Genomic DNA, 25,361 nt, shown 5'->3' on the forward strand with positions numbered 1-25,361 from the left:
TCCCGTTTCAACATTACCATAACGGGACGGGACGGGACGGGACTATCCCGAAAAATCCCGTCCCGTCCCGTAATATTAGAATACTTGATTTTATTCATTTTATACTTGATTTTTTAGGTTGCATGGTGTTACAATGCACTCAACCACACTCAATTTGGTCTAAAATAATACTTTTAATTTCATTCATGTTCTTTTTTTTTTTTGCTTGTGTGATTTTAAATATTTTTAGTTGTTGTTTGAGGGTTAATTTTTAATGTGGGATGTTTAATACATTTAAAGTGGGATGTAATTTAGCACCTATGCACCTATGTTCTTCTTGATTTTAGTACTTTTAATTTCATCAATGTTCTTTTTTTTGCTTGTGTAATTTTGGATATTTTTTTTCCATTAATTTCATTAATGTTGTTTTAGGGTTAATTTGTCGGGATCCCGATCCCGTCCCGGTCCCGATCGGGATCGGGACGTACGGGACAGATTTTTAAAAACGCCTTCCCGTCCCGTCCCGTCCCGTTCTTTTATTTTCGGGACGGGACGGTATTCACCAATTCCCGGCCCGTCCCATCCCGTGCCTAGCCCTACCCGAAAGTATCATGGTCATAGACTTCAAGAATTAGCATGTCATGCAATCCATCCTCAACAACAAAGTCAAAAGTTTGATTCCAAACAGGATTCAAGCTCTCATTGACAACCTGAGAGAACAGCAAACTTTAAGGAAACTGAAACAATACCAAGGTTTATGGGAATCAAGACTAAGTAGAAAATTAAGTTAAGTTCATAGTTTAATTCTTGTAGAAAAGGGTCTGAATAAAAAAGAAGAGCATCATGGAGTCCCTTACCTTTACATTACATTCAAGTAATCCTGAATCTATTGTTGATTTACTAAGAGTATGTTATTGAAAACGTTGCAACATATATGTCTGGGTAATCAAATGATCAGTACACATACAATCTAAGTTTGCTGATGAATTCCTTCTTGAAGAAACATCACGTACCAACAACAACAACAATACAATAAGCTACAAATACACATCTCAATTTCTAACTATCCGATGTCAAACATGTATTTAAAAAGCGTAAATTTACAGCAGCAAGATTGCAATAACTCAGATCAAATTGACACTCAGCATGCATGCAAAACTTGGACCGTGAATAATTTCATATAACATAGTGAATAATCAAAACGATGTACTTCACCATGGATTAGGAATAATCCACAAAGGTTCACTACGTAAATTAATGTGTATATCTTCACTAAACGACATTATCATACCTCAGTTTAATTACTTTTCTTTTTTCAAGGTCGTATCTTGCATATTTCTCCAATGTTGCATATTTATCCAATTCTCTCGCTGCGAAGTAAACGGAGTTCTCTTCACATCCTAAGAAATTTGGGTTCGTTAATGATATTAGTTGCCATCCGCTCAAATGGCCACAGAAGAATAAAGTTTGGTCGTCTAAACTTTGTAGATTCTCCCATTTTTTACTTTCTCGTAAATCTAGCTTTTCCACACCAAACTTTAAAGTCTTGTTTTCCCCCTCTTTTATCAGACGTAAGATGTCACCCGTCAATGACGACTCCATCAAATAGGTAAAATATTTTTCATCAGATGAAGATTTTTCAACGGTATGTCGTAAAGGAGGGTATTCCTTGAAGTCCCAAACATTGGTAACCGTCAGGGCCGATGCCACTAAAAGGTCATTATGAAAAACGAATCCCTGATCACAATAATAATCCGCACCTGTAACAACACCCATCTTTAACGTCAACTTTCAACATCTTCCAGGACTTGTCTTCGTCTCCATGTTTATAGTATGCTAGTCTTTCTCCGAATTGCACTACCACAACAAAGTTCTTGTTGAAAGAGGGATTGGATGAAATAATAGCTTTAACAGGTGGGCAGTTAGGAAGGTTCTGATCACCTGGGATTGAAATGCGGCCTCTTGTAATCGGGTTAAAGAGATGTGCTTTTGATTTAAATTCTTTCAACTCATTGTCTTCGTAAAACATGACAATCCACCCATATGATGAACCAACACATTCGGCATTAGGAAAGTAGTCATGGACATTCCTGATTAGGTGCTTCTTCTTTCCAATGGGATCAAACAAGAAGGAATTTTGTGTTATTCCATGAAGCAAGAGACATGGAGTACGAGGCAAAGGCACGTATGAGCTACATGCTTTTGCAGCGGCTCTCCAAGATTGACAAACGGCTTTAAACTCTCGGATATGTCTGAATCCAGCGATGTCAAATTCACAAGGTATAAGCTTTTTCAAGATCGACTGTAGAAGCTCATTGGGAAGCTCAGACCAATTTGCTTTTCTTCTCCTTGCTTTTCTTCTCTTTTTGAGACTACTGATCTTTTGTTTCAGCTCAACAATCTTGTAGTAAATCTTGTTAAAGTACTCAATCGCATCGGTCAAACTTATCAGATCTTCAGGCTTACTTTCACCATCTACAACAGACATGAGGCCCTGCATGGCGTGAATCTTGCGAGCTTCGTCGTCGACGCTAGCTTCAGTTGACCTATCAAATATATTATCGTCTTTGATAAGGTCGACCTTCCTTTTCCTCGAACTTTCCCTGTTCCCCAAGTCATGCCTTCTTCTTTTTTCTTTTCTTCGTTTCTCTTTTCGAGGATGACCGCCGGAGGCAACATCTTTTGACTGAAACTGAAACATCTCGTCGACGGCCGCCGTTCGTTGTCTTTTCTTTTCTTTCTTTCTCTTTCTTTTATGATCTGCCTGCAAATCCATGTTAGGGCAAATACGACACTGGTTGTGTTTTGGGATTATCGATCTATAGGTATATTACTCTGTTATATGTATGTATGGGCATAGAGTGTCTTAGAGACCCTCTGATTTTCTCCAAGATGTACTCATACGCTTCTAGTGATGGCCGGGGTCAAGGTATTATGTCCCCTAGTCAATCACCAATCTATTTATATAAATATAAATAATAAAAGTCAAGATGAGCCTCGTATGTATGTAGGCAAGTTTCCTCTGCCCGATTCCTTTCGTAATAATGGATCACTAATCCAATCAGGACACTGTCTAGCTATTCCTTCCTTTCCTAATTGTCTGTGTGAGAAAGAAGGGCCCAATACGTTAGAACAGAAAGCCCACAAAAACTACGAGATCCGACCCGTCCAAAGTCTCTCTCCTCCGTACTGATTGACCCGCCTGCTGTTTGGCAAGTGGCCAAAGCAAACCAAAACCCCAACCACTACTCTCTCTCTCTCTCTCTCTCTCTCTCTCTAAAACCAGAAGACGAAGAAGAAGAAGAAGAGAAGAGGCGGGACCGCCGATGGCCGACGCAGCTACCGTGGACCTCCCCTTACCGGAACGGTCCTCCATTCCCTCCGGCGATCACTCCGTCTGGGCCGATGTGTCGCCGCTCCTCAACGCCGCCTGTAAAGGTCGGTGGTTTCACTTTTCCCTAAGCTTAGTATCCAGATTCTCTATGCTGCTCTGTTTTCGGTTTCGTAGACGGAGATGAATCCCTAGCTTGTTTATATAGCTACCGAGCTTTGAATTTCTACACTGATGCAAATTAGGCTTGCTTGGAGTGTTTAGGTCACTGAAGCTTGAGTTGAAATCAATGAAGAATGTGTAAATGTTCATTGTTGATGATTAGGATTTCGAAACATGAATGTGTAGTATAGAAGTGAAATGTTTGCTTCCTGTGTGATGATCCGAAATCGGAGACATTGTATATAAGAAGTTGTTTGGATTCTAAACTATGATTTTCGTGCTCATTGTAATTTTTCTATGTTATCGATGGCCTTTGCTGACAGATCTTCCAGATGGTATGCTCATTCATGGAGATAATTTCAATCTTTTTGCCGCTATGTCTGCTTTAGAGGTAACACATTGTTTGCATTTCCTGTAGAATAGTATACGTAACATCGCTTCGTCTTAGACTAAATAATTTATTCAGAATTGGATTGTATAGATGTGACTCTGGTATTGATGCCCTGGACATGAGTCAAACTTGACAACTTCTTCTTGTGTTACTTTTTAGATAATGGACCCGAAGATGGATTCGGGTATCGTTTGTAAATACTACTCTGTTGACGAAGCAATTGAGGATGGTGCGGCACCAGTTCCTATTAGCTCTGATAGCACGGTGGATGTTCAGTGCACTATTGATATTATGGATCATCTTCTAGCCTGTGAGGTATGGCATTACTTCTCTGATGACATCCAAAGTACTCCCTTTCATATTATTATCAGGCACTGAGTTTATTTTACTTTTACAATTAAAATGTGAAGGGTACGGGGTAGAAACATGAATTCCTGGCATTTATCACTCCCCGCGTGAAAATTCCTTGTTGGGACTCTTTTTGCAGTGAAATCTGCTATGAAATTGATTTATACCTTCTCTCGTAGATTCTTAAATTTTTGTTTAGCTTCCATCATTTAATTGAAATTCTAGGTATGTCTGAAGTCGATCATGCCATAAGCTGTTTGTGTTTGTGTTACAGTCTAATAAGTCTATCTTGTTGCCTTTATTTCTATAAATCAATTGGCAGGCAACATGGCACAAGGGTCATTCATTGGCACAAACTGTCTTCTCTTGCATCTATCTTATGAGGCCTGATAGGACATCTTCACATGCATTACTGCATTCGTATTGCAAAGTCGTACGAGTAACCTGCAAGACAGTCATTTCAGTTGTCTCAGATGCACGCACTCATGAAGTAAAGTACTCCAACAGCTCTTTTACCCTATACCATTCCAGTGTTTCCATTGATTTGAAGTTGCTTATGTTCTGTGTTTTCTTAATGATCTATATTTACAGTTCCTAGGATTGAATCAGAAACAGATAGATAATAAATTGATGTGGTCAGTAAATTACAGATGAACAGTTGTATATCCCAGTAACTGATTGGTTGACAATGACTTTAGTCTAAATCCAAAATTGTATTAATCACAGTTACAAATGTAGTCCTAGTTGTTATTTAGTATCTTGCGGTGAAAGAAAGGTTTTATATCTATTTTAATCAAGCTCCTTTCGTTCCCAGGAAGAAGACCTCTTTACAATGTCATATGGTCTGGCTTTGCATGGGGATGGAGATGATAAGTGCTTATCGATGCTAAATGCTGTTGAAGAAACAGTTAATCGCCAATTACGTGCTTGTAAAGCTCCATCCTCAAAAAGCAGAATGTTAGAAGGTAGATATTCACATTCGTATTGATACTATATTTGTATGTCAATACTTCATGTTAATTTTCATACTGCTATTTGTATTCATTGTTAGGTCTGTTTTAGTTTATTGTAATGATTGCCTCTTTGTTTCCTACCGTTACATTTCTATCCCAGCATGGCTTGTTATGTGTATTCCATAGCTGTTGCAACCTTTTCAGACTGCATGTATGGTTAGACATTTCCAAAATTATGCTTGTTTCATATACTAGCTATGTTTTTTGTTTGCAGACTTTGTGCCACTGCAAAATAATCTTGAATTGGAGGAAGCCTACTGCAAAGCTTTGTTATGCCGCTTACGTTTTCGTAAGGTCTTACCCTGTGTTTTTTTATATTTTAAATGCATCTGCATCATCTGTAAGCATGTATGCATGCACTCAAAGATATGTACACCCCATCTTGTTGAAGTTAAATAGAGCTGGCGTCTTTATTTTGCAGCATTTCTATCACGTTCTTACTTGCATGAGACGTCCTCAAGGGAGAGGTTTGGAGTTGGCGAGAAAGCATATAGCCTCCTGCAAATCAGAATTACAATGCATGCTCAACTCATCGGATTTTCTTAGATCTAAGTCTCTTGGATCTCATGAAGGCAGTATAGAAGAGAAAACTACTGCTTCTGGCTGCCAAGCAATTGGATTTGATGCTAGTTTAAACTGTAGATTATCTGCTCCAACACCACCACGCGCAATAAAAATTCTTAGTTGGAAAAATGTAAGTATTCTATAATTGCTACTGATGGTAGTTGTAGCTTACTGCCATTGTTCTAACTCATTTTCTTTTTTAAAATTTGTGATTCCAGGCTATTGAATATTTTATGAAACTTCTTCACGATCTGGATGTCATATGCTCCTACCCATTGGAACCATCTTTAGAAAGTGTTCTGCACTTTGTGGTTGAATTTCAAAAATCTTTGCCTGATTTGGTAGCAAGAGCTCATCTTCAGGTTTGTTATTCAATCTTTCATTTGTTTCTGTTTATTGTATATACGGTATCTGTTATGATGGCTTTAGGAAAGGTTTCGGTAACATAGCTTTTCACACATTTATCTTTACCTTTCTAAGAAAACTTTAGCCCCTGGTTCTAAAATCCTACAAGGCTACAACACTTAGCATTGTGAGAAGCGAAGCAATTTTTTTTTGCTCCAAATTGTATTCTACATCGTTAATCTTTACAATTCTGTTATTTCTCTGAATTACTGACCATGAGTACTGGCAGCGTCTGCTGGTTGAAGATGGGAAACTTTATGGCCGGGATCCTGTATTTGGTGTTATTACCAGAGCTGCAGCTGTACCTAATTCTATAAGGAACCATGATATGCAGAAAGATGAATCAATTGTTCACCTGGGACAGGTGAAGCCAATTATTACATTTGGAATGTTATAGGCCTTATTCTGTTTTTGTATTTTTCTTTGGGGTAATCATAGTTTGATTCTGATTCTTGTTATGCTACTGAATATTTGAGAAATTTTGTTCTGAATGGGGCATCAAGGGGTATGAACTAATGCTACTGTATGATATTCAGCTATTTATTACTGTATTATACATCTCTCTGGGTGCTTCATCTAACATGTGAATCATTATGTATTGCAGTTAGTAATCAACTTGCTGAAAATTTTATGTACAAATAGTGCATGGCAAAGGCGTAAGCTTGGAAAGATTTTACAAGATTGGCGTGTTGTTTACATACAGGTATGTCGTCTATCTTTAAAAGAAAGACATTCTATATGTTGTCTTTCCTACTTTCTCTGTATCTGAAGTGAACATCTTATAAAGCACATACCTCCAATGAGATCAAGGAATAAGTTACGTTGTATATGGGCATTGTGTTGAATAAGTTATGTTGTCTTCTACATATCTTTAGTAAATTCACATTGTAGACGATTATGCAACCCTCAAAGTAATATATCTGAACATATACTAATAGTGTGCTGCTTTCTTCAACTAACTGTCAATAACAGTCTTGCTCACTAGGAGGACGATCTCTAACTCCAACTATCACTACTTATAGGGTCTATTACCTTTGCTGCCTTGACATCACATATTTTCAATTTTGTTAACTTTTGACTTGAGTGGTTTACTGGTGATTACAATTTCCATAGTAACTGATTATCAGTGCTGTTGGTTAGTGTGCTTACATCTTTTTCTATGTGAACTTATAGCTAGAGATGGCCTTTAGAAAGGAGTTGGGGGAAAACACAAATTCTTCAAATGATGAGGTATGTTGCTCTCTAAGACAGTTACTTTTATAATATATACATCAAAGTTCTTGCTTAATCATTAAATGCAATTGGATTTTGACAGAATGCATGCATGAATGTAGTCCAACACATCCTTGTTTGGGTGGAGGAGCAAACGTACTGGATTGCTTCTCGATTTCTCATTTTAGGTTTTGAATTGGAGCTATATTCCCAAAGTGAATATTGCATGGTATATTGGTACCTCTATGTTGTCCTGATCAAGATTTTAGAGAAAAAGTCTCTTAAAATGGCGGCGAGCAATGACAGTGGTAATTTTGCTAACACTCCATAACTTAATTCCATTAAGGAAGTTTTCAGATGAATGAACTTTAGTTACACGCTCAACATATGCATGGGCACCAGTGAATTTGATGATAACTTGGTGGCTGTCATTCTTCCGTTGTCACTGTTGGAACTCTAGTTTTTAATAGCAAGCAGATTAATTGAAACATTATTAATTATAAGTATTATCATTCTGTGCTATTTTGGTAGGATATGGAAAGAAATATATAGCCTTTGTGGTCAACTTTTGTTTGGATAGATGAATCGAGTGAAGGGATCTATGCAGATGTTTACTGAGCTTATAACACCATCTGATGATGAATTATGTACTTCTGTTGATCAGGTAAACGAAAGGGAAAGAAGAAGAGGGATTCTGGTAAAGATGCGGCAAGAGATATTAGGATTCCACCTGCAATCTTGTTTCTTCAATGTCAAATATGTCTTGCAGAAGGACTTGCAACGGTAATTTTGCTTAGTTAATCAATTAAGAAATGTCACTTCACATAACACCATTCAAAGTGAGGAATTTTGGTTTCTTCCTTTGGATCTTATGTCAGATATGTGTGGGTAACTAAGTTGTGTAGGTCAAATTATCAGCTCCATCCTAGCATAAATGTTTTGCTCCATTGTTGAATTCACAGTTAAATGAATCCAATTTCTTTCAGATGCTTGCTGCTCTGATGAATGAACGGGTGATGGTACAAGGTCCAACCCCTTTCAATACTGAGCATGAGGTATATCATTTATATTTTCCTTTACGTTAAGTTGGCCGAGTGCACTTGGTTAATTACAGTGTTTAAATGTAAATATGGGTGGCGAAAAGACTACACCTCCATTATCTGGTTTACTTTAATAGTATAGAGAAGTTATTGGTCAATTATATTTTGGATGACAATATGTATCTTTTTTATCGGCAGAGGTTTAGTCAGCACTTTGAGCTCCTACAAAAGGCTTGCATTCCTGATCAAGTTTCATACCCCTTGTTTAAGGATTCCACTACTCATGCTCGTTTATTGGTGAGTGAATATTGTGATAAATTTGCATTCTTTTCCTATGGTTCATCTGGAGGCTTACTGTTATCTTTTCCTTTCTGCAGAACCTAGCTAGGTATGATCACTTTAAAGATGCTCAGAAGATTGTGAAGGAGGTGAAGAGTAGTTTTTCCAACAACCCAGAGAAATCTGCCGAACTAAGAAGGCTAGAGCAAGTAGCCGAGCACAATAGCATTGCCTTAAACATAATCTCCCGAGCTGGAGCCCTTGACCCCTCACTGAAGGTATCGTTTGAGTTCAACCACCATCCTTATTTCGCAACAGCTGTTGTTAAGAGATCCTGAAATTCATCTTTCACCGATCCTCCCAATTTTGAAACACTCGTTACCTCCACAGATATTTAGTGGCAGTCTTGTAGTATAGAACTTGTAACACCAAATTTTGAAGCGATTTTCCTTCCAAACTATTCATTTCATCAATTGTAATTGCAATGAGTATAGAATCAACCCCCCATCATTGTCTGTAAGCTTTGGTCGCTTTCCCTTCTGTCTTATCCCCATTGCTATCCCTGCTTTCTCTATCGCCCTGATGTCGATTTTCTAGCTTTTGTATAAAGAAAAGGAAGCGTTCCATGGATATGCATCCTGTCTTATAAAGATTTAAAGGAAGTCCACCAAAATGGATTCAAAAAGTTCGATTTGTATCTCCTCTTTTAGTCAAGGAAATCCCTAGTTTGGACCTCTTTGTTGGCATTTTCCCTTTGATTCTTCCTCTATGGTTGGGTCTGGTTCTTCCTAGGACACTGACTTGGCAACTAGCAGCCATAGCAGCCATCAAAGACCAGACAACAAAAGATCGAACCAAACGACGACGCTTCACGGATTTGTAGTAGTACAAAACTGGTACTTTAGGTCATCTACCACCAACTTTCTAGTTCAACAAGATCTAGGAACTGAAAACACAGTACAATGTACCAGCACCAGGAGACCCACTATAAGCTGGAATCATCGTGGGATGGCTATGAAAATCGAGGACATGGATTTTGTTTTCTTTAGTAGAAATGAATGAGTCCCAGAAATGAAATAAGAAGCATTATTTCTCATCTGGGTCATTTTGTTGTCGTTTTATAATTTACAATACAATTATTTTGGACGTCTTTTTCATGAGGAAAAACCAAGTAGGAAGGTGTCAGTCATATGGCTTGTTTCAGAAACTAGAATCTGAGCTGGCTAATGATCTTGTCCTGCTATATTCTCTGCTAAAAATGTTTTAAATCAGTGGCATACTGGCAGTAAGAAGAAGATGAATTATAAAAAGATGAACATATACGGTCAAAACTATCCAACAAATATTCACTAATATATAATGGACAGCAAAAATCGATCAAAATGTAAATACATATTTCATTTGTACATCCAACGGTATAAGCACTCCGTACACTCTTAGACATACATAACTATCCATATTTATATGTATTATTCATCCATCGATCTAGTATGTGTAGATACAAGCCGCACATTTTTCTCCGATTTCGTTACACTAGATAATATTATATTTTCATATGAATTAACATCATTTGTTAAGTGCTTATTTATAGTGTGTCGGTATTTTCCAAATAGAAGAATTAGAAATCCCACTTGTGTTCTTTAGCCTGGTGTTTTCATATGGTACCTCTAGTGCTGATCACTTAATAAACTTTATAGTTTATGTGGGTTCCAAATGGCAAATTTTAGCATGTTGCTCTTTAGTTTTATTACTTTTATACAAGGAGCTCCTTTATACAACTTTAACTTTTTTTCTGGCTCCTTACTTTCCTTGTTGGTGATTGGTCAATTATGTATCCTCTCATCCCCTTAGCGAAAGTCTTAGGTGCGGCAACCGCATTACGTCATCTATGCGACCCACTAATAATAAAATGACACGTGCATTTTGTTGACGTCATTAATCTCATCATGTGATTGGAAAATAAATAGAAATAAGTGATTGTTCCGATTATAATGCCAGACTTGTGAGATGGGGATTCAAGATGTAAAATACCAAAAATAAATTAAGTTAAATGCTGCATATGATCTGGATGAAGATAATTGAGCTAAAAGGTTTGGATCCCTAATCTAATCACCCACTAATTAAAGAAAAATAATGGGAATAACATCAATAATTATAATCCAAATTAAGTGAAGGTTAAAAGAAGCTTGGATGTCAAATTAGCCTGGCTTAGCTGGCCTAATTAGCTTTTCTTGTTTCTAAGCAACATCTTCTTCTTCTTCTTCTTCTTCTTCTTATTCTTGTTCTTGGACCAGAATTTTATACCCATCTGTTTAGAATAGAATAGAATATTAGGTGATGTTGAAGTAACCTTGTTTTTACTGCTTCTTCCAATCCCAGAAAAGTAGATCCACTACCGACACTCCTTCGTTTGTTAGAAACATCTGCGGTCATATAATTCTAGTGGTTCATGCCATCCATCCATCCATCTAGAGTTCTAGACCCACTCCAAAGTCACATTCTAATGATTCTACCATCTTTTGGTATATTTTTGTACTATTGTTAAAATAAAAGAAGGTATGACTGAAATTAATACGACTCAAATGAAAAAATTTTTATTGATACAAATAATGATTTTGTAAGCAAGGTGAAATGTGGATGATTTCAACATATTTATAAGTATCAATACATAAATAAGAGATCGCCGTGTGGTCATTTCTTTAGAATACAATTGGTATATAATACGTGTGACTAACAATTGACATGTTCATAATCTCGGATAGAATGACGAGCACCCTTACCGAGAATAAATCTTGATCGCTAAATAGTAAATGCACATGTTATCAAACTCGTATTGATCAAGATATTGTGAACTATGATTACTAATAGATAAAGAGAAATTTTTTAACACTTCCGTGAGAGAGCTAAAAGATATCCGTCAAAGATTACATTTACATTGAAAAGGTAATTACCTTAATCGGATTCATTAATCAGCCGTGATTGTTCAATCAAAGATTTTAAAACTATCACAAAGATTTTCAAGATTGTTGGGCCGTAATTTATTATAAACTTCCTAATTAATCAAACCTATTAAAAAAACGTGTGCGTAATTAAAGCGAGGGACTCGTGGAGTAAAAGCGTCTCAGAAGGACCGCGTGGCAGAGTAACAATTCCCAAACTCTTACAAAAAGGAAAGCCGTATTCTCTGACAGATTGGAAATTTCAGCCTAAAATTAAAAAACAAAAAGAAAAAGAAAATTGAATTTGTTTAAATCGCAAGTAAAATAGTCGTAGACGCCGACGGGCCACCCACACCGAACTCATTTTTTCTGGTCATCTCTTCACCTCTCTCTCCTCTTTCTCTCTCTAAAACTCTGACCACCTTTCTCTCTCTCTACAATTCTCCCTTGCTTTCTCTCTCTTCCTCAGTCGGCGTTTCAGGTAAGCCTAGCTCTCCGATCTCTACCTCTACTGTTTTCCGTTACGGCGGCTGAGCTGTTTCCACTGCTAAAATAATGTGAATTTCATGAGCTCAAGATCTTTAACCGTTCATGTTTCTAGCTGCTTCTTCTTATTTTGCTTCAATATTTGCTTCAATATGTGAGTTCGAGCTTTTCTGTTATGCAAATTTGGCTTCCGTTTTGATTCTGTAGAGTGAGAGCTGATTTCCGAGGCGTTGTTATTGTAATAGCTGAGCTCAGTTTTTGTAGTTTTTGTTGTGGTTTTGTTAGAGTAGGAGTGAGTTGGATTGTGATTCGACTCGTTTTTTTGAAGCTTTTGGTGAATTCGTTATGAATTTGATGGATCTGGATTTTGTTAGGGGTCAGGGTTTTTGTATGGTTTGCTGGAGTTTTATGTGATTTTTGTGTTGTAATGCTGTGGTGAATTTTGTTTTTCGAGAAGTTTGATTTGGATTTATGGAGGTTTTTGTGAAGCCATGGCTGAGTTTGTTCGGGTTTGGATGTAGGATTTTGAGATATAAATAAGAGGAGAGGGGAGAGAAGATGTCAGGAGGGGGTGGTACGCAGAAGAGCTTAAGAAAAGTGCTTGGATCCCTCAAGGACACCACCACAGTTTCGTTGGCGAAAGTCAATAGTGATTACAAGGTATTGAAAGTTTACTCTGGGGTGTTGTTTGGATGATTCTTTCGATTGTGGTTGATCCAGTTTTTGTAATTGGGGGTTGGATCTTGTAGGAACTGGACATTGCGATAGTCAAGGCAACTAATCATGTTGAGCGTCCGGCCAAGGAGAAATACATCAGAGGTAGGTTCTTTCTCGAGATGGTAGCATATTGTACTCTACTTGTGATCTGTGACTAGAAGAGAGACTTGGTCCATCTGAACTGATTCGGAGACTATCTCTTGTGTTTTTTCTTTTTGAAGCTATTTTCTCTGCTGTTTCTGCAACAAGACCTCGGGCTGATGTTGCATATTGCATCCACGGTCTTGCTAGGAGGTTAGCAAAGACACATAACTGGGCGGTAAGTCATCTTTTACTTAATCATCTTGATCGTGATTCTTACCCAAAGTTAATAAGTGAAAAGAAAAAGAAACTAGAAGAAGAAGCTCTAGATTTCATGTCCATGGTGGGGTAATATTCGGTGTACATGATGAGCATTCACCGGCTCGAAGCTCATGAACCAGAGTTTCGGTGATCAGTGTTTCTGTTATATCATATTATAATATGCTTGTTTTCGTTGCATTTGACAAACTGATTATTGGTTGGTGTTTAGGTTGCATTGAAAACTCTGATTGTTATTCATCGTGCTTTGAGGGAAGTGGACCCTACCTTTCATGAAGAACTCATGAATTATGGTAGAAGTAGAAACCATATGCTTAACTTGTCTCATTTCAAAGACGATTCGAGTCCAAATGGTACCTCCCCTTCCCTCTGACTCACTTATTAGTGTATAACTTCTCTATCAAAGGCTGACCATTTCACTTTGCAGCATGGGATTATTCAACCTGGATCCGTACTTATGCGTTGTTTTTGGAGGAGAGATTGGAGTGTTGTCGTGTGTTGAAATATGATGTTGAGATGGATCGCCCAGTAAGAAACTTTCTTCTCCCTATATCTTCTTTCTCTTAGCTTCTAGCTGGATTTCCATTCATAACTTTTGTTTATAGGGAAGCTTTAATGAGCTCTTTTATCTCAATATGCTATTTTGCAATTCCATAACTTTTTGAATTTTCTAAATTCTGTTGATCCATTTTCTCCCATTAAGGTTTACTGTTACTTTTGTATGCACTGCAAGTATGAGGTCCAGATTTTCTTATCTTATCTGAATGGCATTTTGAAAAGCGATACACTGTTTCTCTATTTTTATGCTAATTCACACTTAAACATTGTGTTGCAGAGGACCAAGGATCTGGACACTGTCGAATTGCTGGAGCATTTGCCTGCTCTACAACAGCTTCTTTTTCGTGTACTTGGTTGCCAGGTAATTCTTTTATTCCACCCCTCGGAATGAATGGGTTCATGTCCTGGTGCTCTGTGCTCAAACAAATCTGGGTTGCACCACATGTTCAGTCATCAATAATGAAATATGTTGTGTACTTGTTGCCACAGTATGCCAGCTTATTGTCATTAATGTCAATCATGTGTTAAACTTCTTTTTCTTTTTCTTTTCTGCAGCCACAAGGGGCAGCAGTTCATAATTTTGTGGTCCAGTTAGCACTTTCAATGGTAGGTGAAGCTTGCAATTAATGAGAATTTCCACAATTCTTGCATATTACTAAGCAACTGTTTGCTTTTCTTCTAATTGTCTTCTATCAATGTGATAGGTTGCTTCAGAAAGCGTCAAGATTTATCAAGCTATTAGTGATGGAACGGTCAATTTGGTTGACAAGGTAGGATATGAACCTTGCATCTCTGACTAAACCGTTAGAAGTTTGCACTCTAAGCTAATCTTACGTCTCTCATAACTATGACAGTTCTTTGAGATGCAACGTCATGATGCTCTGAAGGCTCTGGATATATATCGGAGGGCAGGACAGCAGGTAAGCCTGGGAATAACTGTTTTAATCAGTGGAGCTAGACAATGTATTGGCACTTACATTTCATCTGAATTTTTGCAGGCAGAGAGACTGTCAGAGTTCTATGAAGTATGTAAGAGTCTTGATATTGGGCGAGGAGAAAAGTTTATTAAGATTGAGCAGGTTGACTTTTTTCCTTTGCAATGCCTTCCACAACATATTGCATTCCTTGCAACTATTCATGTTGAGGTAATTATTTGTTCGTAATGTAGCCCCCTGCATCATTTCTACAAGCCATGGAAGAGTACGTCAGAGAAGCTCCCCGTGTCTCAACAGTTCGCAAGGAGGTATAAAAATACTCTTTTTGTAAGCTTGGTTATTTTCGAAGAAAACAGGTTGTAACAAATCATGTGAATGAGCACACTTATGGTACTTACAGTGTATTGGTTAATGGAATTATGGATGTTGATTTTATGGTCAATACTGATTCTCTTGCACCTTTTATATTGCCCATCAATGAATTTTAAGGTTAAATCTTTTATGAAATGTTCTGGTACTATAGCACTCTTGATATTTGATTTGGTACATTTCCTTTTATTGTCTTTGTATTCATTTTCTTGGTAATAATTGTTTCTATTTATAGATAAAGTTTGTGATAATTCCTTCTTCAATCTTTAATTTGACAGGTGATTGTTTCTGCCCCCAAGGAAATCTTAGCCATAGAGTACAAAAAGACCCAAGAGGATGAGGCACGTCCACCTTCACCACCTCCACCTGAACCAGTAAAACCTGAACCAGTAAAAGTGGTAGCACCTGTAGTTGAACCACCTGATTTGCTGGTATATTATCAAAATAATCCTTTTCGCTGTTCTTTCTTGAATTGTAGATTAGCAGACTTCAAACTTATAAGTTTTTGAATTTTAAATTTGGTTGGCTTTCTTTTGTTGCTAGGGTTTGAATGATCCTGTTCCAGACACTGCAGCATTAGATGAGAAGAATGCCATGGCTTTAGCTATTGTTCCAGTTTGTGAGTGTCCCATCTCTGTCTCTGCATGATATGTAATAAATAAATTCTTGCAAGTCATTCAAGAAATATGCATGAAGCTTCTTGTGTTCATCTTTGATAAAAAGACCCTCTGTATGCATCTAAAGTAACGAAATTTGTTTTTGTGGTTTTAACAGCTGATCAACCTACGGCTCAACCTCAAGCAAATGGAACAGGTTGGGAATTGGCACTTGTTACAGCCCCAAGCTCAAATGAGAGTGCTACAGCTGCTAGCAAACTGGTATACTTCTCTCCTTATTTCTCAGTATCTTAATATTTACTCTATTGCAATTAATAGTCAATTTCCTTTATATTACACATAATTTTGTTTCTGATATCTTTTTGGGTTACTCTTTATCCTTTTCTTTTTCCACCAATAACACTGTTGACGACTTTTATCTGTTGAGTGAAGGCGGGAGGGTTGGACTTGCTTACACTAGACAGCCTATATGATGATGCAATTAGAAGAAACAATCAAAATGTAAGCTACAACCCATGGGAGCAGGGTCCCATGAATGGTGGCATGATGCAACAACCAATTCATGATCCTTTTTATGCATCCAACACAGTGGCCGCACCACCCTCTGTACAGATGGCCGCAATGGCCAACCAGCAGCAACAGGCCTTCATGTATCAACAACAACAGATGATGATGATGGGCCAACAACAACCGCAATCTATGAATCCTTTTGGGAATCCTCATGGAGCACCTGCCCACCCTTATGGAGCAGGTACGCCTGTCCAAGCATACAACCCATACACGGGCCTTATGTAGATGGTATACCCAAGAAAACACACACATCCATATACGGGAAAGAAAGGAACATGAGAAAAGTTGGTTTTAGATGTTATAGCATCACAAACTCGGAGCGGCAGACCAGACATGTACCATATGTTTCTTATGTGCAGTAGTTAGCTAGGATTAATATTCTTTGTTAATAAGTAGTCGGAGGGAGGACTTTGAGCTATCTACATTTGATGTTGTTCGGACTACACGAAAATTCTTTTATCTTGCTTCTTCGTTGTTGAGGATCAAGCAGGAATTCTTCTCTTTTTTCTTTCTTTCTTTTTCAGTATTTCCTTCCTCCTCTGATCCTTTATAAGGATCTATAATTCTATATTAATGATAGAAATTATTTGTAATTCGTGATTGTTGATAAACAGTTGTGTAAAATGAGAAGACACTAAATTTGATTCGTGCAGCTCAACACTGTTCTTCATCCTTCAATTACTTGTCTTTCCCTTCCTGTCTTTGGTTCCTCTTTAGCATAGGCCTTATCTTGTGCATTTTACACCATCAGGTATTTGCCCAGAAAACCTTCTGCAGTTCTGCAATCGAAATTCTGTTGCCAAAAAGGTTATACTAAAGGAAAATTATATCGGGTATTATGTCAATCTCAGGTTGTCATTGCCTCATTGATTGGGCACTCTTAGGATGCAATGGCAAGCCAAAACAGTCAAGTTTTGAAGTTATAACACCGATTGTTGACATGTTTTGACTTGTGCGACACCTGTTAACATTAACACCCAACCCTCATAAATCATAATCAATCCTCCAACACTAGATTGTTGAAAACTTGAAAATTTCGATAGAAATCTTCATTATACGGCATGTTACATCATACCATGTCGTTGTTAATATCCCTATAATTTTAATACAAATGCATGATGTTCCTTACATATGAATAGTCAAAATTGATGAACATACATACATGTCCTGCATACAAAAATTCCTTGCTCATGTCGACATTTATCTGTATAGCAGGTGTAGTTATGTGTCGATCTCACATCCATTCTGTCTTCTTGCCCATACCATTCAGTAGACACTCAACCAAACCCAGTAAGCTTCCTCCTAAGTAAAGCAAACAAATACCCAAAAACAAATATTTCATACCATGTCGTTGTTGAAGTCCTCACAATAACAAAAGCACCAAACAGAAACGCATTTCCAACCCACCAAACAATGTCTTGGCTCTTCACCCCTCTCCAACCCGACGGGGAAAACGACTCGTCGTTTCTCTCCCAAACCCTCACCCGCCAACTCCGCGGCGTCGCCACCTTCCTCGCTCCGCCTCCGCCGTCATCCTCCTCCTCCGATTCTCCACCGCCGTCGCTGGCGCTCTTGGGAGTCCGAAACGATCTGGCGGAATTTGGCGGGAGCTTGAAGACCGGCCTCTCCCTTCTCTCCGTCGCCGGAATCTCCAAATTGGCTTCGAACTTGCTGCCGGTTCGGAACCGAGACGGCGGAGGTTCCGTGCCGGGGATCACCGATGAGATTCTCGGCTTCGTCGCTGAGATTTCGAAGCTTCCGGACTGTTGGACCGGCTTTCCTATACCACTGGATCACCATGGTGAAGTTTCTCATGAACAACTAGTACTGTATAGTTCATCTTTCAAGTTTGATTGCAGTTTTGGTTTTCCTATTTAGTTTGATTGTTCTTGAAGTTGTGAATTGTGAGTTTAAAAGGCTAGAGTTTGTTGCATTTTGAGTCCGTTATAGAATTAGAACAATTCGAGACGATGAAGTTGCTAGTTAGTTCGAGTTGGAAATGAAATTGTAATGATTTGTTTGTGCTAAGCAATGATGTGATGATTGATTTTGAGCTTGTTTGAATGGTAGATTTTAGCATGTCCAGTGCTCAGAGAGAGCATGCCTCCGCTGTCGAAGAGTTGGTTCCGGAGTTTGTGGAATTAAGAGTCAGAGTTTGCGGTTCGATGAGCAAGGATCAATTTTGGATGATATATTTCTTGCTGCTGCTGCCAAGAATAAATGCAGATGATTTTGAGCTTCTGTCGACCCCCAAGGCAAGTTTCTTGCCTATCCTGATTTACATTCATGATAAAAAGCCATGATTCTGTTTGGTTTCCGGGATGCTGGTGATGAACTTTGTTCAACGAAAGTGTGTGTAGATGCATGTTGCCATATTTAGTTATCTATGTGAAGGTTCCATGATAGAAATTCTTACTGCATGTGAAAGCTCGACATTGGGCATCATATGCATTACGGCTGCCCTTGTGCAACCTTGTTGGGTGTTATAGCTCATGGTCTTTTCTTTGGTGCTGTATTGTATCTTCCATTCTACATGCTCTATCATCTTGTTAATGAGATATGAGATAGGGAATAGAGCTATTAGTGTTTTGCTTTGTGGTGGAAATCAGAGCTGTATTGATTTCTGTTATATGCCACTGTGAACTGACTCTGACCATTAGAGTGCTTGATTCACTTTGGGTTTCCTTGTAGCTTCCAACAATACTAGTAACACGCATTATGTTGAAAGCGAAATTTCTTTCTTTGCAGATTGTTGAAGCAAGAGATGCACTTTTGCACAAGCTTCAAAAGGACACACAGGTATCTGAGGAGTCAACTCTTGATTCAACTGAAAAGGACACCCTGGTTGAGAAGACGCAAGGGGAGAAAGTCTCGTCTTTAGAAAAGAAAGATTTGACAGAGATTGTAAATACAGCAGAAAGGTTAAGAATCGACGATGAAGAGAGCACTGAGCAATGGTCCGAAGAGGCAAGTATTAGTTCAGGTACTTTTGTGGATGACCCAAAGAAACTTGAACATGAAGATGATATCTCATTCAGCGATCTAGAGGGTAACGAGAGTGACATTTCTAGTAGATCATCAGGCCTAAGACCAGCTCAGGCCATTAGGGGATGTTCACCAAGTGGATCAAATGACTGGGTTCGGCTGAATAGAAGTTCTGCAATTGGTAGTGGCCATCAAAGGACTGGTACGTTGAAAGAGAAAGATTCAGAAGGTGAAGAGTCGAATGACTGGCTCACTGTAGATAAGTTTGATTAGAAAAAATTGGCAGCTGCTTTGCCAACTAATTGTTAAGTGTCTTTTTCACTGTTCTTTCGGTGTTCTGTAATTGCCTGAAAAAATGCATATATGTTATACATAAGCTTCTTCGTGAATTAACTCCAGTTTTTAAGTATATACTCTTGATATATGTGTTAAGCTTCAGTGTACACAAACAATACCAAGTTATCAAAAGCTGCTCTCCAATCTAGATAGATAACAAAATCAAAAACATTCCCTGCATTCATTTGAAACCGACCAAGGTAGGTATATCTGTGAAATTGGAATTCTGGAAGTTTAGACTAATCGAGACAGTAAGGATAAAATTACAACATCATATGACGCAGAGCAACTCAGAAATCTAAAACTAGAAACTACAACAATATTACGATATTTTCTCATGCGCTGCGCACGTGATTATCTAACAAAGATCACCACTGCTGCTGGTGAGATCATAACAAAGATCACCACTTCTTCGGGAGAAATCAAAACAGAGATAAAAACTGTGGTCGACAGTGTTGCTGGGCAAATCATAACACAGATCATCTGTGCTGCTAGCGAAACCACCCAAGGAGGCCTAAAGGCAATTCATGACAATATAAGCGCGCAATTGGGCCAGAGACTTGGAGTTATAAACGATCGATTGCAAACTTTGTGTAAAAGGACCCGTGAGTCTGAATTTCAGGGAGATCCGGGTGCGAACAAACGCAGTAGATTGTCTGCAGAAATTAAGTGTGTTGTCTGTTGTGAGGGCCATGTGCTGGAGCAAAGAGGACTGATTACTTCAATGCTTCAGTGTGGCTCATGTGATGTGTGGAAGCATTTATGTTGTGTAACTCAAACCGGAGATGAGCCCAAGGAGCCTTACACTTGCCGTGACTGCAGAGACAAGGAGCCTCATCAACATATGTGTGGTGGCTGTAAGAAAGGCGATATTGCAGGTGTACTTTGGACTACTTGTAACACTTGTGGGGACTGCTTTCGTGGCACTTGTGCAAAGGCATCTCTTACCGATACTGAGAAAACGTACCATACCAGCTATTTCATTTGCCAGGCATGCAGGAAGACGAAGTGTTTGGAAAGTGCTAACTAACTATTTAGAGTTATTGAGCAATAGTAAATTTATCACGTTATTTGATGATTTGAACTTGGTTTTAATATAATTGTAATCGGTTTAGTGTTAAGTTCTAACAAATGCCTTCTGTACTAAATTATCTTCTCTCTAATTTCATACTTTAAATCTTTATGATCTGATCATATGACTACATGTGTGAGGACATGTGGTTTGTGTTTGTGTGTGAATATTTTGATATTGTGTTTGTATGTGTGAGGTGTATTGAAGCTTGTGTGTGATTTCTGAATCCTTTTATATAGATGTGATGTTTAGGCCATGTAGGGGAAATCAAGAAATAAGTTTGTGCAATTCTGCCTTTTTCTGTGTTCAAGCGGGTCGGCTTTATGTTTTGTTGCTTGGTTTTGGAGTCTAAGTATTACTGAGGTTTTAGGCTCTTAGTTAGCTTAGATTGATCTGTGGAGTCAGTTATTGGCCTAACAAACTGGTTAGAAGAGTCCCCATATTTTTATTATTGAGCATCCTCAATAGTTCTTTCTATGCAACCAACTTGACATAGGTCTTGTTCAAGGGTCTGTTTTCGTTACACAACAAACTCGCTATGTCTGTTGTGGAAACCCAACATAGTTTTGTTCCTTCATTATTATATTGATCTGTACCTAAAAGTTATGAGTTGTTTTCAAAAAAAAAAAAAAAGTTAATGAGTTGTTGTGTCTTTAGTTTTTACTACTGTTTTGTTTCTCCAAGTTTTCGAAAGCTGATGCATTTGCATACACTTTTCCATTATCATGGAGAGAACTTTGAATAATATCTTTAAGGGAATTTGAATGAACTATTGTTATTGATACTTGTGGTACTAGTACATACATATGTGCTGAAGAAGTAGGACTGTTGTGTGACTTTTGAGTTTGTTAACTTTCTGATTATGTCCCCTAACAGCTCGTGTTTGTTTGTTCAGAAATATCATGTTTTTACAAGGCTTTCAACCTCACTCAGTCACTCTTTCATTTTACGAAGCAACTAAGCTGTCATAATCAGGTTTATTAGCCACAATTAGAGCTTTAATCAAAGTAATTCACCAAAATCCATGGTCTGATCAATTAAAGCTTAGCTACTTGATATAAGGTTTACTAGTTATAAGCCTGGTTAACAGTCGATTCAGGTGTTTTTGCTTAGTAGTCATTGTTTCTGGATTCGATATCACCAACTCCTATTATGCTTAGTGCCTCATGTTACATTTACATGTATCATAGAGTGCTAAAATTATCTCACTTTCTCTGTCTGCATATCATTGTCTGCCTTTTTAGGAATGACATTCCAAATATATATACTAATCTTCCACTAATTGAACTTGTAAATAAGGTGTTAATTATTAACTTTGTTGGGAGCTAGTGTTGTTGGTAATGTATCTATCTCTTTCCCACTTTGGGTTTCACAAAACTATATGAGATGTAAAATTTCATATTGACGTATCAGGATCTTGGATCATATACTCGACTTTTTTAGAAAATCTCAAAAATAAGTCTTGAGTAACTTTTTAATGTGACGTTTACTTTTACGGAAATTTTTTATAGTTCCTCATATATTAACCTACTTAGCCATTCATATATTGAGATTCTTCATGCATGTCCAATAAATTCATAAGTCATCATTCATACGGTGTGGACTGTCCAATAAATTCATAAATCATCATTCATACGGTATCGTTCACACCGCGCACAAAAACAAAACTTTTTTAAAGACTTCTGGCAAAACATGTGTTTCCCTCTAAAGTCTCTTCAGAAAGAGTGGGCACTATGCGGTGCGGGTCAAGTAACACTAGTTTAATTTTGTTTCAAAAGTTTTTCGGAGTCTGACGTTCTCCTTTTTGTTGAATTTTACAAAAGTATGGCATATGCTTTAAAGCTTGCAAAAACTATTCCTAGAAAACATTCATATATGAGTCTATGGAACAACCCAAATGGTGGGTTAGGAATCTATCTCTTCTTATTACCAAAAACGCACATTCTTCGTGCAATACACTCCCCTATTTGCATTGGAGACCCATCTATGTGCCCTTTTGGCTGCAAGCATCTCACACCAATCAAATTCCAGATTTGAAATGTAAGCATATATAGATGCATGTTCTTCGATTCCACCGGTGAGATAAAACACTCGCGCTTACAGCTTCTCTCAAACTTAAAAACGAGACAATGTGACGAAGCTAGGATATCATCCGACAATGTGACGAAGGTTTCCGAGGTCGGTATGAGAAGAATTGAAAACTGCACAAGCTTAGATATTTACTTAATTTAATACCTCTTACTTCCCTTAAAGCCTTAAATATTAGCAGTTATGATTTGTTGAGTGAATCTTGCAAATTGATGAATTGAAAATCCCAATTATTTTCTTAATAATGTTGATATAGAGGCGGACGTCCGCAACAAAGAAAAAGTGCGGACGCCACCTCAAGGAGCCTCACATCGGCGTCGATGGCTTCACTGATCTTGCTGGTGCTGCTCATGCCTCCATCCTTACATTCTTCTTGCCGGTGGACTTGCCGGCGACAAGTTTGAAGTTAAGAATGACGTGCTTGAAGTTTTCTGGCAAACTTCCCTACTGCACCTATGATCTAGGTCACCGTGGCCTTCACCTTGATGGTGACGACGTCCGAGATGTCTGAAATCTCCGAGAATGGAACCAGATCAAGCTTCCATCGACGCCGGCGTGAGGCTCCTTGAGGTGGCGTCTGCACTTTTTCTTCATTGCGGACGTCCGTCTCTGATCCAAACTATATATATATATATATATACACCATTCTCAATTAATGTTATTCACCTTTTAGTCTTTTACTGTGTGTTGTACGTTTTTGGACTTATCAGAAGAGTACACTATTGAATGATTGAGTATGATGATATTGTATACATATGCTCACAGTGATTAATTAACATATCTTTGATATGGAAGAATAATACAAGTAAAATAAAAGCTCTCTCTATCTCTTAACGTGCCCACCATGTGTTATTATTGACGACATGCATGCAGATCAGATTCTCTCTTCTGTTCCTATTCTCGTCGATACGAACAATTGTCAATTGCATGAATTGATTAACAAAGAACATATACTATACAAATTAACCAAAACATGGATCCTATGCACGACTCGAACTGTTTTTATTTTTCTATTAGTTGCTAGCTAGCTACTTGCTACTTGCTACTTGCTACGTGCATATGATAACAAACCAACCGCAACAAGCAGATCATGCATGGCTCAGACTGCTCGATCTCTACCACAATCAGAGCCATGAATTCCAAAGGGGAACTGGGGAAGTAGAGTGAACTAGCTACTTGCATGCAGGATCCAAGTTAATTCGAGTACCATTAATTAGTTTTTACTGCGTTGCATATGACTTGATATATAGATTGCATACGTACATTCAACTACCGACTATTTTACAGAAGAAATTTACTGCCGTACGTAGACACACCACAGGCAACAAACACCAATGGAAGAGCAAGCCAGGAGTACTCACTCTCATACTCGTACTAACCTAACTAGTTCCATCCGTACTCATCACTTATTGTTAGAATACATTGGTGCAATGCATGGAGGGTCTGATGCATTTGGTGAAATATTGAGAGTGTCGAGCGGGGTAACTGAAGCACTTGAAGCAACTAGCTTCGATTAGGTTCACATTGTAGATTATTGTTCTCGGAAATAATTGAAAAGAGACAGCAAGATGGCTCAGTATATCTAGTTACCCCGATCTAGATATATATGGAGCGCTAAATCCCATGAAGAGATGAGCTACATGTGTATATGTGTAATAGCTAGCTTAATTATTTGCTATCTGTGAACTAATTAGCTAGCAAGAGCAATGTTCATGCATTTCAAATAACAATGTATGGGGGTCTAATTTGTTTATCTAAGCATATATTTCTGTGATACGAACTACTTACATGACAAAAATCCAAGTAGTATTCTTAATATTATCTATGCATACATAACATTTCTTTTTTTGGACAACATACAGTCATACATAACATTTCTTATTTTCTAGGTATGAATAATTGTAAAATTAATAGATTCGAAACAATATTTTTGTTTCCAGTTTTTAATATATAGTGCTTATATAGTCAAAATTCATGTTCTTGATTTATTTTTATTTTTTTTCCGAAGAGCAAGTCTAGATTCCGAGCGTACAATTCTTTTTTGTTTCTTGATAAGCTAGCAATTCTCTAGCATAGTATACTTCAATTACGTACGTTCTGTAACTGTTTGAGCTGTGATCAATCTTCAGTGGACCAAGTAACTACTACTGCATTGCTCGGGGTGTCATTCTGTTTTTTGGGATAAATATAAGGAAGTGAAATCCACACACCCTAAATTGTAATCCACACACCCATTTTTTATTTTTAGTGACTTAAATTTTGTCTTTAGTGACTTAAATTTTGTCTTCATATGAGAATAGTTACTAAAAATAGAAAGTTCGTGAGTAGATTATAATTTAAGATGTGTGGATTTTACATCTCTAAATATATTTGTGAATTTGATCATATATATATGGCTGGCCGAGCCAGAGACCAATCACATCAGGATGAGGGAAGCAGAATCACGGATGGGCACAAGCATACAAAACGAGCCAGCCTCTCATTTCATATATGTCGTCCTTCAATTTATTCATCACTCACGGACACACCATAGCGTACCCTTTCAATTCTGACCCATCATCCTCATGCATGCTCTTTCATTTCATCATCATGTAGAGATAGTATC

General features: G+C 37.9%; 3 protein-coding genes across 3 annotated transcripts; all 3 read left to right on the plus strand.

The window, feature by feature from the left end:
• The first annotated feature begins 3,259 nt into the window (after positions 1 to 3,259).
• Positions 3,260 to 9,401, plus strand: LOC101308606 (N-alpha-acetyltransferase 35, NatC auxiliary subunit-like). Its single transcript, XM_004287228.1, has 16 exons — positions 3,260 to 3,417; positions 3,796 to 3,863; positions 4,023 to 4,178; positions 4,534 to 4,701; positions 5,026 to 5,176; positions 5,439 to 5,518; positions 5,646 to 5,918; positions 6,007 to 6,150; positions 6,423 to 6,557; positions 6,798 to 6,896; positions 7,367 to 7,423; positions 7,509 to 7,713; positions 8,070 to 8,188; positions 8,392 to 8,460; positions 8,644 to 8,742; positions 8,823 to 9,401. Exons 1-16 carry the CDS (start codon positions 3,306 to 3,308, stop codon positions 9,060 to 9,062), a joined length of 2,175 nt encoding a protein of 724 aa, XP_004287276.1. The 5' UTR covers positions 3,260 to 3,305; the 3' UTR covers positions 9,063 to 9,401.
• A 2,634-nt stretch (positions 9,402 to 12,035) lies between these two features.
• LOC101308902 (putative clathrin assembly protein At5g35200-like) lies at positions 12,036 to 16,931 on the plus strand. The gene is made up of 16 exons (XM_004287229.1): positions 12,036 to 12,144; positions 12,671 to 12,809; positions 12,899 to 12,968; positions 13,088 to 13,185; positions 13,438 to 13,579; positions 13,654 to 13,754; positions 14,062 to 14,145; positions 14,340 to 14,390; positions 14,489 to 14,554; positions 14,639 to 14,704; positions 14,783 to 14,863; positions 14,953 to 15,027; positions 15,367 to 15,519; positions 15,632 to 15,707; positions 15,863 to 15,966; positions 16,138 to 16,931. Exons 2-16 carry the CDS (start codon positions 12,708 to 12,710, stop codon positions 16,498 to 16,500), a joined length of 1,632 nt encoding a protein of 543 aa, XP_004287277.1. The 5' UTR covers positions 12,036 to 12,144; positions 12,671 to 12,707; the 3' UTR covers positions 16,501 to 16,931.
• A 495-nt stretch (positions 16,932 to 17,426) lies between these two features.
• On the plus strand, positions 17,427 to 19,683 carry LOC101309188. Its single transcript, XM_004287230.1, has 3 exons — positions 17,427 to 18,076; positions 18,346 to 18,530; positions 19,024 to 19,683. Exons 1-3 carry the CDS (start codon positions 17,689 to 17,691, stop codon positions 19,531 to 19,533), a joined length of 1,083 nt encoding a protein of 360 aa, XP_004287278.1. The 5' UTR covers positions 17,427 to 17,688; the 3' UTR covers positions 19,534 to 19,683.
• The last annotated feature ends 5,678 nt before the right edge of the window (positions 19,684 to 25,361 follow it).

The sequence above is a fragment of the Fragaria vesca genome, linkage group LG1, assembly GCF_000184155.1.
Source record: "Fragaria vesca subsp. vesca linkage group LG1, FraVesHawaii_1.0, whole genome shotgun sequence".
NCBI classification, from domain to species: Eukaryota; Viridiplantae; Streptophyta; class Magnoliopsida; order Rosales; family Rosaceae; genus Fragaria; species Fragaria vesca.